Source organism: Prionailurus viverrinus, chromosome B4, assembly GCF_022837055.1.
Source record: "Prionailurus viverrinus isolate Anna chromosome B4, UM_Priviv_1.0, whole genome shotgun sequence".
Classification (NCBI taxonomy): Eukaryota; Metazoa; Chordata; class Mammalia; order Carnivora; family Felidae; genus Prionailurus; species Prionailurus viverrinus.
The window spans coordinates 72,312,466-72,332,703 of NC_062567.1; the positions used below are offsets into that span (position 1 = coordinate 72,312,466).

At 39.5% G+C, this 20,238-nt stretch overlaps 1 protein-coding gene and 1 long non-coding RNA gene across 2 annotated transcripts; one reads left to right on the plus strand and one right to left on the minus strand.

Moving 5' to 3' along the window:
• Nucleotides 1–2,445: 2,445 nt before the first annotated feature.
• On the minus strand, nt 2,446–3,408 carry LOC125169662 (olfactory receptor 8S1-like). Its single transcript, XM_047865239.1, has one exon. It carries the CDS (start codon nt 3,406–3,408, stop codon nt 2,446–2,448), a length of 963 nt encoding a protein of 320 aa, XP_047721195.1.
• An 8,810-nt stretch (nt 3,409–12,218) lies between these two features.
• LOC125169670 (uncharacterized) lies at nt 12,219–19,794 on the plus strand. Its single transcript, XR_007153761.1, has 2 exons — nt 12,219–12,305; nt 19,567–19,794. It is a non-coding gene; the product is annotated as an uncharacterized LOC125169670 (long non-coding RNA).
• The last annotated feature ends 444 nt before the right edge of the window (nt 19,795–20,238 follow it).

Here is a 20,238-nt window from a genome sequence, read left to right on the forward strand (position 1 = left end):
AGGAGAGGCTAAAATCTGGGATTGTGATACCTCCTGCTTTGGTCTTCTTCTTCAAAATTACTTTGGCTATTCGGGGCCTTTTGTGGTTCCATATGAATTTTAGGATTGCTTGTTCTAGTTTCGAGAAGAATGCTGGTGCAATTTTGATTGGGATTGCATTGAATGTGTAGATAGCTTTGGGTAGTATTGACATTTTGACAATATTTATTCTTCCAATCCATGAGCATGGAATGTTTTTCCATTTCTTTATATCTTCTTCAATTTCCTTCATAAGCTTTCTATAGTTTTCAGCATACAGATCTTGTACATCTTTGGTTAGATTTATTCCTAGGTATCTTATGCTTCTTGGTGCAATTGTGAATGGGATCAGTTTCTTATTTGTCTTTCTGTTGCTTCATTATTAGTGTATAAGAATGCAACTGATTTCTGTACATTGATTTTGTATCCAGCAACTTTGCTAAATTCATGTACCAGTTCTAGCAGACTTCTGGTGGAGTCTATCAGATTTTCCATGTATAATATCATGTCATCTGCAAAAAGTGAAAGCTTGACTTCATCTTTGCCAATTTTGATGCCTTTGATTTCCTTTTGTTGTTTGAGTGCTGATGCTAGAACTTCCAACACTGTGTTAAACAACAGTGGTGAGAGTGGACATCCCTGTCGTGTTCCTGATCTCAGGGAAAAAGCTCTCAGTTTTTCCCCATTGAGGATGATGTTAGCTGTGGGCTTTTCATAAATGGCTTTTATGATGTTTAAGTATGTTCCTTCTATCCTGACTTTCTCGAGGGTTTTTGTTAAGAAAGGGTGCTGAATTTTGTCAAAGGCCTTTTCTGCATCGATTGACAGGATCATATGGTTTTTATCTTTTCTTTTATTAATGTGATGTATCACATTGATTGATTTGCAAATGTTGAACCAGCATCTATTTTTTAATATAAAATTTATTGTCAAATTGGTTTCCATACAACACCCAGTGCTCATCCCAACATAAATTTTAGAATCAACTTTTTAAATTAAAAAAAAAGTATTCTGGATTTTTGACTGACATTACTCTGAATATATAAATCAATTTGGGAACAACTGGCATCTTTACAATAACCAGGCTACCAATTCATAAGCATGGTATATTGCTCTCCATTTATTTAGGTCTTCTTTAATTTTTCTCAGTAGGCTGCTGTTATATATTTATGTTTATTAATTAAGTATATCCAAAGCGTACTTTGTTAATCTTTTAATTTTGTTTCTATAATGATCATGTCTATTCTCCACTCCATATACTGGTATACAATATATATTTAGATCAAATGCACATTCTGTATTTTTAAATGTGAGACCTCAGGTGAGAGAGTTTAAGAAAAATAAAATAGGCACAATATACTGATATTCAATCTGACAATTGATTAATTATTATTTTTACTTTTCCTTGCTGTATTGGTCACACTTTTCCAGAAAAATAGAAAGAACAGAAGAGAATGGAATAGAAAGAGATATACATTGCTTCTTGGCCTTTTGGCTAAGACAAGTGTAGGAAAAGAGATTTGTTATGAGGGATTGACTGGCATGATTATGGAGGCTGAGAAATCCCATGATTGCTGTCTGCAAGCTGGAGTCCCAGAAAAGCCAGTGGTGTAATTCCATCCAAACTCAAAAGCCTAAGAACCAGGGGAGTCAGTAGTATAAATTCCCATCTGAGTCTGAAGGCCCAAGAACAAGGAGCCCTAGTGTCTGAGGTCAGGAGAAGATGGATGTTCCGGCTCAGAGAATGCAAATTTTCCCTACCACTGCAGTTTTGTTCTATTTGGGCCCTCAACCGATTGTTGAAGGTTGGGCCTTCAACAATGCCCCGCATTGGTGAGGGTAATCTTTACTCAGTTCATTGATTCAAATTCATCTGGAAACATCCTCAAAGTCACATCCAGAAATAATCAATTTGGCCAGACACCCTGCTCTGCTCCAAATACACTTTATCTGTGTCAGCCCTGCTATCTTCTCAATATAGCCAAGATCTCTCTCAGATTATTTTTGCAAAGGGCTGCTAGATAGGAGACTATATATCAAACTCTTTTCCCCACCCTCCATTTTTGTGATAGCTTATTTGCTTTGAAGTCCAGACAAATACTTGATTTTTTTTAAGGACATAGGGTGAGCTCACATTTATCATTTTCTAATTTTTTTTAAAGTTTTTATTTATTTATTTTGAGAGGGAGTACAAATGGGGGATGGGCAGAGAGATTCCCAAGCAGGCTCTGCGTTGTCAGTATGGAGCCTGATGTGGGGATCCATCTCATGAACCATGAGATCACGACCTGAGCTGAAATCAAGAGTCAGACCCTCAACCAACCGAGCCACCTTGGCACCCCCAAATACTTGAATTTAATTGAAATGAAATTTCCCCAAGTGCTCTATGCCCATAAAAATCTTTCTTCTTTAGAGATAATTTTTTTTCTATTTCCTGAGCAGAATCACACAGCTTTTATTGTACCATGAGGCACACTTTTGTTGCTTCAGCATCCTCTGCAGAGCAGCCTTCACCTCCTGGTTCTTGAGGCTGTAGATGAGGGGGTTCAGCAAGGATGTGATCACACTGTACTGAATGGAGACCACGCGCTCCAACACTGAGCCTGAGGCAGGGCTGATGTACCTGAATAGAGCCGTCCCATAGAACAAGAGCACCACGGTGAGGTGGGAGGAGCAGGTGGAGAAGGCTTTGGCTTGGCCCTCAGAGGAGCGGATGTTCAGAATGGCAGAAATGATTCTGGAGTAAGAGAAGAGGATCAGGGGAAGCGTCAGCAGCCCTAGAAATGCACAGGACACCGCAAGAAGAATCTCATTGACAATGGGATCGGTACAGGACAGAGGAAAGAGAGGAGGTAGCTCACAGCTGAAGTGGAGGATGATGTTGGACCCGCAGAAATACAACTTGTGGATGAAGAGACTATTCAGCAAGGAAATCAGAAATCCCACTGCCCACGCTATGCTCACAATCACAATACAGAGAGGTCTGTTTATGAGCATGGTGTAGACCAGAGGGTGGCAGATAGCAGCATAGCGGTCATAGGCCATGGCAGAGAGCAGACAAGCTTCTGTTCCCCCAGAGAGAGTGAAAAAGAAGCTCTGAGTGATGCATCCCCACATTGAGATGCTTTTATTCTGAGATAAGAAGTTCTGTAGCATCTTGGGCACAGTGACTGAGGAGAAACTGAGATCCAGGAAGGATAGGTGTCCAAGGAAGAAGTACATGGGTGTGTGGAGGCGGGGTTCAACCCTGATCACCAGGATCACCACCAGATTCCCCACCAGGGTCAGGAGGTAAATCCCCAGGAACAGCACGAAGAGCATGGTCTGGATCTGGGGGTCACTGGATAATCCCAGGAGGACAAACTCAGTAATCATACTGACATTTTTCATGGTTGCTTAGAGATTCTGTCCCTCAAAAGGAATGAATGATTTTTCCACTTGATAAGACATTGATCTGAGTCTTTCTCAGCGAACAGGAGTTTTCTACTCGCAGACAATATATCTCCTTACCTATAGACCAAAACAGGAAACTCAGGATAAGGAAGTGTCTTCTCAGATACAATCTCTTCACTTGCCCTTCTTTTCTAACTACTAGCACTATCTTGTCATGATCTCTATACCTTCACCCTACATGACTTTTTTTAAATAAAAATACCACGCACATGTAAGTCAGGTACATCCTGGAATCAAAAGAAGGGAAAAGAGCCCCAGTGGCTAAGCCTAGAAAACCTTTTATGGTTAAGGGCTAGGAAGCCCATGCACAAGTGATTCCTTCTCAGAATAGTAAGGTCATAGACTCACAGTAACTAAGGTGGTGTCATAGTGGACTTTAAACCCTTCATTTTACAAATAAGGATGGGGCGCCTGGGTGGCTCAGTGGGTTGGGCATCTGACTTCGGCTCAGGTCATGATCTTGTGGTTTGTGAGTTCCAGCCCCGTGTTGGGCTCCCTGCTGACAGCTTGGAGCCTAGAGCCTGCTTCTGATTCTGTGTCTCCTCTTCTCTACCCCAACCATGCTCATGCTCTGTCTCTCTCTGTCTCTCAATAATAAATAAACATTAAAAAATTTAAAAAAAAATGAGGATAATGCATTGCCTAAGTTCTCATAGCAAAGTGATGTTGAGGTTGGGACTAAACCAGATGTTCCAACTCATCTGATATGCTAGTGCACCACACTTGTGGTTTTGAATTGATTATTAGAAGCTGAATTTTGTGTGGTTTTGGCATCACAAGGAACTTTGCTAGTAGGGAGTTCACTTAAATTGTATTTTAATATTCCTTGGCTCTGATACTTAGCCAGTGGTATCTACAGTTCTGTGTCAGCTGCTATTGAAGTGGAAAGAGAACTAGTCTTAGAGTACAGTAGTAACCTTGAGTCTTAGTTCAAACATTCTAATGGTATCATTTGGTAAAAGTTACTCAGTTTCCTTAAGCCTTACCTTATTAATCTGTAAAATTGGGTAAATTAAACAAATACTTTTATAAACCAGAGGGCTCATAACATGCTGTGCAAAAATCAAATTTTTGTATGTATGAAGAAAGATTGACATAGAATATTGAAAATAGAAATAATTTCTCTATTGGGCAGTAGGTTTATGGGCATTTTTTTCTTGTAAACAGTTTCTCTAATGTCGTAAAATTATTTTTCCATTGATTACTTCCCCCCCCCCTTTTTTTTATATAAAGAAATGACTTGGAGACTTTCAGGAAACTCTCAGTCTAGCTTTGTTTTCTCCAGAGAGAAAGGCAAAGGGAAAATTGGATTGAAGTGAGAGAAAAGCCCCAGGGCAAAGGAACCTGAACTCCTAAAAAGAATATTCTTTTGTGGTCTCTTCCCCAACACCATTGGGCATCTCAGTAGTTTGGTTCTATGTGGGTACATAAGACTGGTGCCCTTTTGAAATCCCTCATACCTAGGATTCCAGAACACTACCAGGGCTGTGTTTTCAAAGTGTGTTGAATGCAACCTTATATACTCTGCTGTAGTGCTTTAGGGACCACTCTAAAATGGTGAGGGAGTGAGGAGTCAGAGGAGTCTTTGGGCCCTCACATCCATCTCAATTGCCTCAGCTCTTCTTACATCTATTTGTCATACTTGATTTGGTGGTAGAATTTCATTGAAGCAAAGGGTTTCATTAATAAAAACTTTCTAAAACCCAGTGAACTGGGGATTCCATTGCCAAAAGGACTACGAATCTCTCTCTGTTCGTCTTTTTCATTTTCAATGCCCCAGGAAATCTTCCTACTCTTCATCTGGCTTTGTGGCCAATAACACATTCCCATTTAAAACAAAAGCCTCTGGGGCGCCTGGGTGGCGCAGTCGGTTAAGCGTCCGACTTCAGCCAGGTCACCATCTCGCGGTCCCTGAGTTTGAGCCCCGCGTCAGGCTCTGGGCTGATGGCTCAGAGCCTGGAGCCTGTTTCCGATTCTGTGTCTCCCTCTCTCTCTCTGCCCCTCCCCCGTTCATGCTCTGTCTCTCTCTGTCTCTCAAAAAATAAATAAACGTTAAAGAAAAAATTAAAAAAAAAAAAAAGAAGAAACAATAGGAAGACCCCACATGGACAAACGGCAGAAGACTTAATCTTCCAGCTCAACTATTATCTGACCAGAAGTAGCAATGTCTGATTTTGAGAAAGTTACTTCCCTAATCTGGGTCCAGTGTAAACTAGAGGGGCTTGGGTCGGAGGTCTCTACAAATCTTTCCCAGTTACATATATCAATGTGCCTCTAAGGCTCTCACCAACCATACTGAGCAGGACTGCTTTTGGTCTGATGTGTCTTCTGGTTTTCTAGCCAGGCTGCCTGCCACAGGACACTGCTGCAGGAAGGAGACGCGGCTCCAACAGCTGGAGATGAGAGCCAGGTCCCATGAAAAGCGGACTTTGTTTTCCAGCCAATTATATGAGTAGAGACAGATACAGACAGGCAGTGGTTAAGAGCCAAAGTGTTCTGGTGAAGGTCTTTCTGGAGGTGGCTCTCTTATGACTTGGATTTTTCTCTTCTTTTTTTTCCCCCTTTTACTCCCTAATCCTTGAAGAGAGCTCCTGGCCAGTTAGTATGACTTGTATTTCTTCTTTCATTAAATCGCTCGGATCTTATGCCAGGTGGGCCCTGGGGAGGAATGGGGAGGAGAGGCTCCAGAGAGTCAAGAATTGTTCACTGCCCATGGGAGAGGCAGCATTAACCTGAACCAAAGGGGCCACTGGTCCTAGGACAAAGTGGCTACTGACATGGCTATTGCCAAAAGAGGTCTGGCTGAGGGCATACAAGTGCAGAAAGCTCCTGGCCACAAATTGCTTTACTAATTAGGAAGAAGGGGTTCAGGAGGTTCTGTAAAGTTTCTGTCTTGTCTCTGGTAGCGCTTCGATTTTTAATGTGAATATGCACATGCACACACACGCACACAGCCAGGTCCACACAATTTAAAAGGTCATTACTCCTATGAAGACACTCCTTTCTCAACCCTTGCTTCTCTAGCTTTCAGCTCAGGCTCTTGCCTCCTATTTCACAGAGAAAATGTTCCTTTTTCTAATTTTGTTGTATGGCTCTCTATTGGTCCTCAGCACTGATTGTTGCTCAAGTTTTTCCCATTTAAAAGTGTAGGGGCAGAATCAATAGCCCTTCCTCCTCCAAGGGAGCTGGTTTTCCTAGGGTCAGTACTGTGGCAGGAAAGGACCTATTCTGAAAAGGAAACATGTGGTGAGTATAGACACAAGAAAAGGTGAAACCAAAACTTTGGTGTACCTCTACACACTAGAAGTTACTCCTCTGTAACAGGGGACTAGAGAGAAGCTAACTAACTGGAGGATATAAGAAAGCATATCAGACTCCAGGCTGCTGGATTTCCCAACCACTTCCTTGTCTTTCCTTCTCTTTATAGCCACATTTTTTTTGAGGGGGAAGGAGTATACTCTATACTGTAGTCTCTTCCTCATTCACTTGTTGGTCCACTGTAATCTCTCTCTTTCTGTTTCCTCTATTGCCTCCAGGGACAATTTACCTACTACATTCAGATGTGGATGAGAGGCGTTAAGGCATTTGTGGACTCAGGTGAAGGCTTTGCCTTGGCCCCCAGAAGACTGGATACCTAGGATGTTTCTGGACTAGGAAAAGAGGCTTAGAGATAGTTTATAAGCCCAGAAATGGAAATGAGCTCACAAATATTAACTGTTGACAGTAAGATCTATACTGGATGAAGGAGGAGTGAAGGCAGCTCAGAGATGAAGAGAGGCTAATGGACCTACAGAAGGGGAAGTTTAACGTATCAGTCAGCTTAGGTCAATTATGCTGTGATAATAAGTGACCCAAAATTTCAGTGGTTACCAACAATAACAATTCACTTATCATGTTACATGTCTGTTAAGATAGCTGTGGTTCTTTTACTACATAGTCTTTACTTCAAGACCTAGACTTATAGAGCAGCCTTTATTTTTATTTTTTATTTTTTGGATTTTGTGGTTGTATTTAATATGATTTATGGAATGTTTATGAAGTAAATGAAATCTATGCAACTGAGAAACAATGATAAAATCTTGAGGAATTATGTTGCATGTATCTTTATAAAACTACCTAAGTCACACTTTCTTTTTTTAAAAATTTTTATTTAAATTCCAGTTATTCAACATAATAATAGTTTCAGGTGTACAATATAGAGATTCAACACTTCCATACAACACCTGGTGCTCATTATAACTACGCTGCCCAAAGCAATTTACACATTTAATGTAATCCCTATCAAAACACCCCCAGAATTTTTCACAGAGCTAGAACAAACAATCCTAAAATTTGTGTGCAACCACAAAAGACCCCGAATAGCCAAAGCAACCTTGAAAAAGAAAAGCAAAGCCACAGGCATCACAATTCCAGACTTCAAGTTATATTACAAAGCTGTGGTGATCAAAATAGTTTGGTACTAACACAAAAATAGACACATAGACCAATAGAACAGAATAAAAAACCCAGAAATGAACCCACAAGTATCTGATCAATTGGTCTTTGACAAAGCAGGAAAGACTATCCAATGGGAAAAAGACTGTCTTTTCAATAAATGGTGTTGGGAAAACTGGACAGCTACATGCAAAAGAATGAAACTGGACCACTCTCTTACACCACACACAAAAATAAATTAAAAATGGATGAAATACCTCAAAGTGAGACCTGAAACCATCAACATGCCAGAGGAGAACACAGGCAGTAACCTCTTTAACACTGACTGTAGCAACTTCTTTCTAGATATGTCTCCTGAGGTGCGGGAAACAAAAAGCAAAAATAAACTATTGGCACTTCTTCAAAATAAAAAGCATCTACACAGCGAAGGAAACAACAAAATAAAAAGGCAATCTATGGAATGGCAGAGGATAATTGCAAATGACATATCTGATAAATCTACAAAGAACTTATACAACTCAACACCCAAATTAAAAATTGGGCAGAAGGCATGAATAGATGTTTCTCCAAAGAAGACATACAGATGGCCAACAGACACATGAAAAGATGTGTAACATCACAGATCCCCCTCAGGGAAATACAAATCAAAACCACAATGAGACACCACCTCACACCTGTCAGAATGGCTAACATTAACAACATAGGAAACAAGAGGTGTTGGCAAGAAGGTGGAGAAAGGGGAACACTCTTGCACTGTTAGTGGGAATACAAACTGGTGCAGCCACTGTGGAAAATGGTATGGTGGTTTCTCAAAAAGTTAAAAAGAGAAGTACAAGGTGATCCAGTAATTGTACTACCAGCTGTTTGCCCAAAAATAAAACACTAATTCAAAGGGATACCTGGCTCCCAGTCCCTCCCAACCTATTTCTAAGACTTTTTCATCTTTTGTTCTCCCCAGATGTTCTCCCTCTCCTGCTGGGATACACTAACTTACAACTTGTATTTTATATTGTACCCCATGGAGAAAAATCTTAATTCCCTTCCTTTTTTCCCTCCTTTACACATTCTCCATCCCAACCTCCCTTACTTAAACTTTACTTATAAGATAATAACTATTATTTATTTAATGCATAATTTACGCCAGGCACCATAACAAGGTCTGTATATGCTTTTGATCTCATTTAATCCTTATAAAATCTTGTAACATAGGTATTACTGACCCCATTTCTGTGGGTCAGAAAGATTAAGTGACATACTCAGTCATAGACCTTACAAAGTAGTAAAATTGGGACTCACTCCCAAGACTCTCTGAGTCCCATTACCATGTTTTCCCTACTTTGCAGCACTACAGAAGTTTGCTTATGAGTAAGTCTTTCCTGGTTTGGAAACTATGCTTTCTCCTGGGGGAACTTGGGAACCCAGACAGGAATTGGGTGGTCCTGGGATTTTGGGCCACTGGCTCTGTCTGGAACTTCTCCTTACCCAGGATGTCTGAATGCTCACAGAGATACAGGTATCAGGGATATGATTTCTTGGAACAGAAATGGGGACTTTTGGGCCAGGGAAAATTCCAAGAAGAGAAAACTAAAGGAAAAGCCAAATTGAGCACTATGAGCAATTAATGGCTGAAAGCAGAACTCTACAGAGGTGGGGGAATTAGCATATGAGAGATGACCCTTCTAGTTTTCCCTCTCCTGTTTCCCTACCTGAAGCATCTGAAGAAGTCCTGGTGGCGATGAATTAAAAAGTGACGGTAGACATGAAAGATCAGGATTTATTCATGCAAAGAGGAATTCTCTGATCCTCTTTCCTAAAAATAGCAGCCAAAAGAACCCCAAAAAAACCCCAAAACAAAAAACTTCCATGCTCTTCATTATACTCTTGCAAAAGTTACTTTTGCTATGTTTTGATCCCATCTGGAGCCAGATACTGGCCTCAGTGAAACTTAGAAATTCCTAAGATTCTAGACTATAGTGCAAGTTTTCTGGAGTCTTTTTTGGGCTCCATGGAGCTTCCTCAGGGCCACAGGAGCCACTACAGGTACTGAGAGGCTACTCAGTGTGTGGGCCTTCCCCCATCCCCACCTACATGTTCTATAATCACTATGGCTCTTCATTTATCTGAGATATATATTAGGGAATCTTTGAACAGAAGTAGGAGAAAGACTTCCTCTTTGGTTTCCATATTCATGACTCTAGCCATCCTCCTTCTTAAAAATGCTTTTATCTATCTATCTATCTATCTTCCAGACATGAAGAAACAGAACAGAAAACTCCAAATAGCCAAGTAGGTAAAGAGCTGAAACTTGCAGAATAGTTACTACTTCATTTTGTGACTTGAGGAATAATCTTCCTCATCTTGGGTTCAATTTCTAGTTCTAATAAAAATTTAGAACTAGTGTCCATTCAGATCCTTCTAGCTAGATGTATTTCTCATTCACTGACCTACTCATTGAGCAGGCCTGTCCTGGGTCCAAAATGTACCCTGCACTTTGAGCCAGGCTGTCTACTGCCTCCAAAGTAGGGCTCTAACATGTCAAAGAAACCTTAGCAGTAGGGGTCTTCTGCAGAGGGTTCCAAATGGATTCATCACAAAGCAGGCTTAGTTCCTGATCAATGCTAGGTCTGGAGTCAAGTTCAAACTCAAAACAGCTCACTTCAAGATCACTTCTAGGGAAAGGCTAAAGTGTTCAGACATCCAGTTGATGCTTTTTTTAGTCTTTTGGTCTCACCTAAGAGAATCTGGTACCCATCTATTATTTTACTCTTCTTTTGTCTCCCTTGGTGTTGAGGAGAGCTCATGCCCAGTTCATGTGACTTATATATGTTTCTCTTCAACACTTTGTTGTTAATCTTGTGCCAGGTGGGCCCTGAAAAGGGATGTTGAGTAAGCACTGCTGGGAGCCAGGAATTGTTCACTGCTCATAGGAGAGACAGGAGATGGACAAGCTACCACTATTGTGGCTTCAGGAAGACACAGGAGGGCAGAAGGCTCTTGGTTACAAACTGCTTTGCTAAGAGGGGAACAGGGGACCTGATGAACTCTAGTGTATGAGACTCTACTGAGGACTTGTTTCGTCCTGGATTCTGAGAACACCCCATCTTTCTCTCTCTCTCTCTCTCTCTCTCTCTCTCTCTCTCTCTCTCTCTCTCTCCCCAAGCACACATACTTTCCTTTCCCAGTGTGACTAGTTCAATAGTTTCATTACTCTCCTGAAACTATGTATGCCTTTAACCCTATACTCCTAACTCTCAGCTGATAATTTCCAGAGGAAATGTTCTGTTCTTGCTACAGGTGACCTCTAACTTCCTAATCTCCACACATGGAGTTCTTCTTTTCTCCCCTTCAGCCTTAGGGGAAGGCCCTCTTTCATCTATGGTCAGTGCCTCTCTCTGCCGTGGATCCTAGCCTGACCCTTCTCTTTGAACATCTCCATGAATCAACCATGCTCTTTCTCTTGTATTGTCTCTCCCTTCCATGGAGCCTTTCCACTCAGTATATACAAAGAAACTGCTTAGGTTTATTTATTTAAAATAAAACAGGAACAATTAGTAACCCTCTCTTCTATAAGAAGCCTTAAAGGGGCGCCCGGGTGGCTTAGTCGGTTAAGCAACTCACTCTTGATCTCAGCTCAGGTTGTGATCTCACAGCTTGTGAATTTGAGATCCACATAGGGCTCTGTGTGGATGGTGCAGAGCCTGCTTGGGATTCTGTCTCTCCTTCTCTCTGACCCTTACCTGCTTGTGCTCTCTCTCTCTCAAAATAAATAAATAAATAAATAAAGGTCATATATATATACACATATATATATATACTCACATATATATAAATATATGTGTGTATATATATATGTGTGTATATATATGAGTATATATTGTTTATTTATAAATAAACTATATATATGTGTGTGTATATATATATATTTTATATCCTTATATATATATAATATATATATATATTTTATATCCTTAAAATATAATGGAGTTTAGAGCCCTTCCATGAGTAATCAAGTCAATTGCTTTTAAAGGCTTCTACATGTAAAAACACTAAGATTTAGATACCTTTCCAATGGAGACACAAGGAAAGTACAAGTTAGTGAAAATTTTACTCACCCATCTACATTTTAATCCATTCCTATGATTGCCTCAACCCTTCAGAAAAGATATATATGGAATATACTCCATAGTATATAACACCTCTGTTGTATCCCATAGTCAAGTACATTACTATTTCTATAATGAAACTTCTGAGTACTCCTTCTAAGTGGGGTAGAAAGAGACTACAAATAATCCCTTTTATTTTTTTTCCCAGAGTTTGTTTCTTGGAAGAAATGCTGCATCATGTGACCAGTATACCCTTTTAAAATCAAAACCTCAAGGGGTTCCTGGCTGCCTGAGTTGGTAGAGTATCTGACTTTTGATCCCAGTGTCATGAGTTCAAGCCCCACACTGGGCATGCAGCCTACTTAAAACACACATACATACATAGATACATACATACATCAGAAATTCAAAGTTTTTATTTTTCAATTCAGTGCAAATAATAGTGGGAGGGAGGGAGGGAAGGAGAGGGGGAGAGGGGGAGAGAGGGAGAGAGGGAGAGAGGGAGGGGGAAGAGGGAAGGAGAGAAACAGAATGGTCATGAATTTGGACTCTGTAGTGCAGAATTCCTGGGTGTCAATCCTGACTCCACCACTCACTGGCGAAGTAAACTCAAGTAAGTCCATGGCCTTGGCAACCCCCAGTTTTTTCATTTATAAAAAGGGACCTTTTACCTTACAAGATTGCTATAATGAATACATAAGATTGCTTTAAAGTATACAAGAACAGTGCTGGCCAATAGCTTGATAAATGGTAGCTCTTATGTCTGTTTTTATGGCAAAAATTAAAGTAGAGACAGGAAGCTTACAACAAAAATTATTTCATAAGACATTAGAAATAAAGTAAGCCATAATTTATGACCTTAAGTGTAAAAACCACAGTAATATTTAATAAAAAGTTTTAAGTATCCTCATAAAAAGGCACAGATTGGGCGCCTGGGTGGCGCAGTCGGTTGAGCGTACGACTTCAGCCAGGTCACGATCTCGCGGTCCGTGAGTTCGAGCCCCGCGTAGGGCTCTGGGCTGATGGCTCAGAGCCTGGAGCCTGTTTCCGATTCTGTGTCTCCCTCTCTCTCTGCCCCTCCCCCGTTCATGCTCTGTCTCTCTCTGTCCCAAAAATAAATAAACGTTGAAAAAAAAAATTAAAAAAAAAAAAGGCACAGATTTCAGAAACAAAATCTAATGATATGCTGCCTAAAGATAAAGTACATATAACAATATAATACAGAACTGTTTAAACTAAAATGATGGACAAAGACACTATTAGTGAAAATATATAAAAAGGAAGAACAACTGTTTGCAAGCCAGCTTGTCTTGAAGCTCTCCACACTAAGGGTGACCTTGAGGGACAGCTGAAGCTGAATTGGGTGCAAGCCAGGGTGCCCCAAGGTGTTCAGCACAGGGGATGCCTTGGCTAGGTTGACTGGAGCTGAGGGTGGTACAAGCGGGAGTGTTCCAGGGTACTCTGCACAGGGGGTGCCCTTGCAAGGTGGCTGAAACTGATGCAAGCATGGACCTGGGGTTCCCAGGGTGCTCCATGCAGGGGGCACCCTGGCAGGCTGGCTGGATCTGAAGCAGTCAGCGGAGAGATTCCTGAGTGCTCTGCATGGGGTGGGGTGGGGGGTGCCCTAGCAAGCTTTCTGTTATGTGCTAAGTGAAATAAGTCAGACTGAGAAAGATAAATACCATATGCGGAATCTTAAAAAAAAAAACAAACAAACACAAATGAATAAAAGAAAAAGCAGAATCAGAGAACAAACAGATGGTTGCCAGAGGGGAGGGGTTTGAGGGGAAAGGCAAAATGGGTGAAAGGGAGTGGGAGATACAGGCTTCCAGTTATGGAATGCATAAGTCACAGGGATAAAAAGCACAGCATAAGTAATATAGTCAATGATATTGCAGTAACTATGTATTGGGACAGATGGCTATACTTGGAATGAACATAGCATAATGTATAAACTTGTTGAATCATTATGCTCTACACCTGAAGCAAATGTAACATTGTGTGTCAACTACAGCCAAATAAAAAAAAAATTAAATAGAAAGAACAAGTGGAAATACTAACAACACAGAAAGTGAATTCAAATAGAAACATTAAGCCAAAAAAGAATTCCATTTTATAATATGTATAATCCACAATAAAGACAAAGCTATCAGGATCTTTTATGCTACATAGTACAATTTCACAATGAATTTTGAAAACATTTTGAAAAAATTTCAAAAAGCAAAAACATGGAAATATAAGGAAATATAGCCAGAAGCACAATTATGGTGGCAAACTGATATCTAACTATCTAGCTATCTAGCTAGCTATTTTTAGTCTTTGACAGATGAAATGGGGGGAATCAATCAACAATATTGTACAAGATTTGAATATATAATCAATAAGATAACAATCTAAATACTGAAAGCTAAATATCAATCACTATTAATTATAAAATACATATGAACACTTCCCAAATACAAGTTAATTTAATTTAATGTTATTTGAAAAGATGTATCCTTGAGTGGGTTTTCTCATGAATGTAATGATCGTTTAATATTAGGAAAATTTAGGGGCGCCTGGGTGGCGCAGTCGGTTAAGCGTCCGACTTCAGCCAGGTCACGATCTCTCGGTCTGTGAGTTCGAGCCCCGCGTCGGGCTCTGGGCTGATGGCTCAGAGCCTGGAGCCTGTTTCCGATTCTGTGTCTCCCTCTCTCTCTGCCCCTCCCCCGTTCATGCTCTGTCTCTCTCTGTCCCAAAAATAAATAAACGTTGAAAAAAAAAAATTAATATTAGGAAAATTTATAATTGTTCCAATAAGAAGATGTATATGATAATCTCCATAAATTCTGAAAATCTACTTTATAAAATTTGATACCTATTTTGATAGTATCTCTTTAAAACTAAAACAGATAGCTATAATGTGAAAAAAATATGGAGTATATATAAACTGATATGTAATGTCATAACAGTGAATTGCCAGATTCATTTTTATTAAAATTAGGAACAAAACAAGAATGATTGCTAAAACTATTACTTTTTAAAAAATATTTATTTTTTGAGACAGAGAGAGAGTGAGCATGGGTGGGGGAGGGGCAGAGAGCGAGTGGGGACAGAAGATCCGAAGAAGGCTCCACACTGACCGCAGCAAGGCTGATGTGTGGCTGGAACTCACAAACCATGAGATTACGACCTGAGCCAAAGTCAGATGCTTAACCAACTGAGCCACCCAGGCGCCCCTCAAACTATACTCTTTTATATGATAAAATTATTGGTTTATGTTAAAAGATATGAGTAATAAATGAAAGTTTCAAGAATGAGAAAGAAGGATACTCAGCTTCCATTTGATAAAAATATGATTTATATCATATTAGGATTATTTAGGAGCAAGGAGAAGCTCAGATCAGCTTAAGAAAGAAAAAGAGGGCTTGTTGGATTGGAATTGGAGTACTTCCAGATTGGAGACAATCTTCATCCACTTTTCACATGGACATTATCCCTCTAATTTTGAGCCTCTGACTGTTCTCTTATCTTTAGTCTTCTCAAGCTAAGAGAGTTTGATTACCTTGTTTAATCACCATTTCAAATGGAGTATTCCTCAGTAGTTCCTAGATCTGGCATTCTTCTCTGGTGTAGTGGACATGTCTGTATTTCTTTATGACAATTTTTAGTTGTATATTTTCACCCAAAGAGCTATATTACAAAGTTGTAGTCATCAAGACAATATGGTACTGGCACAAAAACAGACACATAGATCGATGGAACAGAATAGAAAACCCAGAAATGGGCTCACAACTGTATGATCAAATAATCTTTGATCAAGCAGGAAAGACTATCCAACGGAAAAAAGACAGTCTCTTCAATAAATGGTGCTGGGAAAACTGGACAGCGACATACAGAAGCATGAAACTGAACCACTTTCTTACACCATACACAAAAATAAATTCAAAATGGATGAAAGACCTAAATGTAAGACATGAAACCATCAAAATCCTAGAGGAGGCCATAGGCAGGAACCTCTTTGACCTCGGCTGGAGCAACATCTTACTAGGCATGTCGCCAAACACAAGGGAAACAAAAGCAAACAGGAACTATTGGAACTTCATGAAGATAAAAAGGTTCTGCACAGTGAAAGAAACAATCAACAAAACTAAAATGCAGCCTATGGAATAGGAGAAGATATTTGCAAATGACATATCTGATAAAGGATTAGTATCCAAAATCTATAAAGAACTTATCAAACTCAACACCCATAAAACAAATAATCCAATGAAGAAATGGGCAGAAGACATGAATAGACACTTTTCCAAACAAGACATCCAGATAGCTAACAGACACGTGAAAAGATGCTCAGTATCACTCAACATCAGAGAAATACAAATCAAAACCATGATGAGATACCACCTCACACCTGTCAGAATGGCTAAGATTAACAACACAAGAAACAACAGTGTCGGGAGGAGGTGAAGAAAGGGGAACCCTCTTGCACTGTTGGTGGGAATGCAAACTGGAGCAGCCACTCTGGAGAAGAGTACGGAGGTTCTTCAAAAAACTAGAAATACAGGGCGCCTGGGTGGCTCAGTTGGTTAAATGTCTGACTTCAACTCAGGTCATGATCTCACAGTCCATGAGTTCAAGCCCCACGTCAGGCTCTACGCCGACAACTCAGAGCCTGGAGCCTGCTTTAGATTCTGTGCCTGCCTGTCTCCTTGCTCCTCTCCCATTTGCATTCTGTCTCTCTCAAAAATAAAATAAAAACATTAAAAAAAAAACAAAGAAACTAGAAATAGAAGTACCTGATGATCCAGGAATTGCACTAGTCGGTATTTACCCAAAAGTTACAAAAACACAGATTTGAAGGGTTATATGCACCCAAATGTTTATAGCAGCATTATTAACAATAGCCAAACTACTGAGGGAGCCCAAATGTCCATCATCTGATGACTGGATAAAGAAGATATGGTGTACACACACACACACACACACACACACACACACACAATGGGATAGTACTAAGCCATCAAAAAAGAATGAAATCTTGCCATTACAACGGCGTGGATAGAGCTAGAATGTATTATGCTAACTGAAATAAGTCAATCAGAGGAAGACTAATGCCATATGATTTCACTCATGTGGAATTTAAGAAACAAAACAGATGAACATATGAGAAGGGGGGAAATAAAGAGAATAGAAGGAAACAAACCACAAAGACTTTGAACTATAGAGAACAAACTAAGGGTTGATGGAGAGCAGTGGGTGGGAGATGGGCTAGATGGGTGATGGGTATTAAAAAGGGCACTTGTGGGCACCTGGGTGATTCAGCAGGTTGAGCGTCTGACTTTAGCTCGGGTTATGATCTCACAGTCCATGGGTTCGAGCCCTGCACTGGGTTCTGTGCTGCCAGCCTAGAGCCTGGACTCTGCTTCAGATCCTGTGTCCCCGTCTCTGTTTGCCCGCCCCCTGCTCACACTCTGTCTCTCTCAAAAATAAATACACATTAAAAAAAATTTTTTTTAAAGGGCACTTGTTGTAATGAGCACTGGGTGTTGTATGTAAGTGTGAATCACTGAATTCTACTTCTGAAATCAATACTGTACTGTATGCTAACTAACAAAAATTTAAATTAAAAAAATAGTGAAAAAAAAAGTAAAACAAGTTAGTGGAGGGAAAAATAGAATAATTCTTAGTAAATTCAAAAGAAGGCAGGAGAGGAGAGGAAAAAGGAACAGAACAGTTGGGAGTTAGAAAACAGTCAGATGGTAAATTTAAGCCACATTATATGGGTAATTGTAGTAAGTGTAAATTGACCCAACACCCCAGTGAAAAGGTAAAGATAATCGTATTGGATGAAAAAACAAAATCCAACTGTATAGTACTTACAAGAGACATATCTGAAATATAAAGACTGCAGAATGACAGAAGATGGAAAATGATATATAAGCAACATTAACCAAAAGAAGTTTGTGAAACTATACTAATATCAAAGTAATTTTAAGGGAAAAAAATTACTGTAGATAAGACACATTTAATAATGATAGAAAAATCAACCCAACAAGAACATAGCAATTTTTAAATTTTTTTTCAGTTTATTTATTTACTTTGAGACAGAAAAAGAGAGAGAGAGAGAGAGAGTGAGCACAGGGGAGGGGCAGAGAGAGAAGGAGAGTGAGCGAATCCCAAGCAGGCTCCACACTGTTAGCACAGAGTCTGACGTAGGGCCTGAACCCAGGAACCACAAGATCATGACCTGGGCCGAAATCAAGAGTCTGATGTTTAACCGACTGAGCCAGCCAGGTGTCCCAAGAACATAACAATTCTAAATTTGTAAGCACATATAGACTAGATCATTGTTCAACAAATATCCACTAACCTCCTCCACCATTTTCATGGAGAAATACACTTCTCCATTCCATTGAAGTTGCGAACCCTATGGCTATGTGAATAAATTGCTTTGGCCAATGGAATGTAAGCACAAGTGGCAGACTGCCTCCTGCAAGCCTAGGCTTTAAAAGGCATTGCATGTTTCCATTTGTCTTTCAGAGCGTTTCTAACCTCTATGATGAGAATAATAGCCCCAGGTAGGCATTGCCTACCTAGAATGAGACATGTGGAACAGACTACAGCCAGGAAGCAAGTCCAGCCAATCTGCAGATCTCAGCCTAACACTTAGCTACCTCACCTATAAATGATAAACTTAAACAGTTACTGCTGCCACTAAATACTTTTGTGGTTGTTTATTGTGAAGCAATAGCTGACTGATAGAGCACCTAACAAAGCTTCAATATATATATAAAGCAAAAAATTAAACTAAAAGAAGAAATAGACAAATCGCACCCTTGATAACAATCTGATAGAAAAAGCAGACCAAAAATCAGCAAATATGTGAAAGGTTGGAAAAACATAAGTAGTATTTTGACTTCACTGACATACATGAATCACTGTATCCAATAACTGCAGAATGCTCACTGTTTTCGTACGTACCTGAAACATTTTCTAAAGTTTGTCATATACCAGGGCATTAAAAAAATCTCACTACATTTTAAAGAACCAAAATCAGGGGCGCCTGGGTGGCGCAGTCGGTTAAGCGTCCGACTTCAGCCAGGTCACGATCTCGCGGTCCGTGAGTTTGAGCCCCGCGTCGGGCTCTGGGCTGATGGCTCAGAGCCTGGAGCCTGTTTCCGATTCTGTGACTCCCTCTCTCTCTGCCCCTCCCCCGTTCATGCTCTGTCTCTCTCTGTCCCAAAAATAAGTGGGCGTTGAAAAAAAAAAAAAAAAGAACCAAAATCAGATAGAACATGATGTTATCTAAGTTAAGTAGAAACAGTCGATTTAACGTTATTTCAGTATTTCAATGCAAAATAGCTAGAGAATCCCTAAATGTTTGGAAAATAAGCAGTACCTTCATATAACCCGTAGATCAGAGAAGAAATAACAATGGAAGTTAAATTTGATGTGTTAAGCTGTCTGGCTGCTATTAGGTTGGCAGTTCTAATGTAGAAATTCCACAATTATCTTCTATTGTTTTATTCATGTTTAGTATTTTAATAGTTACTAATTAGAATGTATTTCTCTTTTGCAGTGATAATTTACAGTTAAAAGATCTTTCCACAGTGATGGGTCATTTTAATTGTTACAGGCAAATGACAGAAAATACTGAAGACTAATCATTTCTTGGGCCAAGTGGAGGCTGAAAGACATCAAAGTGCAGTGAAAGAAAGATAATCACCAGTATCTGCATTATTAAATATCAGTGAAAGACTTTTCATTAAACAATGTTTTTTTCATTATTTTACTGAAAAGCATTAAATTGACCATTTCATTAAAATAGCATATAGTAGATAAAGAGAGTCAGCTGTTAAAAAGAAAAATAAACAACAGTGATAATTACAGTGACTCAAATGATAATTCATTATGCTCAGAATCAAACGGATAAAATTGGCCAAACATAAAGCAAACAAATACAGCTTTGTATTACTAAACCAAACAAAGATAATGTTGTTGTATGAAATGATAGTATCTATCCCATTAATGTAGTTAATTTGAGTTTTATAAGTTTTGTGATATTGTGCAAGTTTAATTCATAAGACTGGTTTGGTTTCACAGTGTATTATATGCCATAAAGGTAAGGAAGTTACATCTTGTGTGAACATTTTTTAATGTTATAATAAAACAATATAAGAGAATATTGATAATATTGGAAGTTTTTTTTTTTAATTTAAAAGAGTATATACACTTTTTGGGTTAGGGAAGC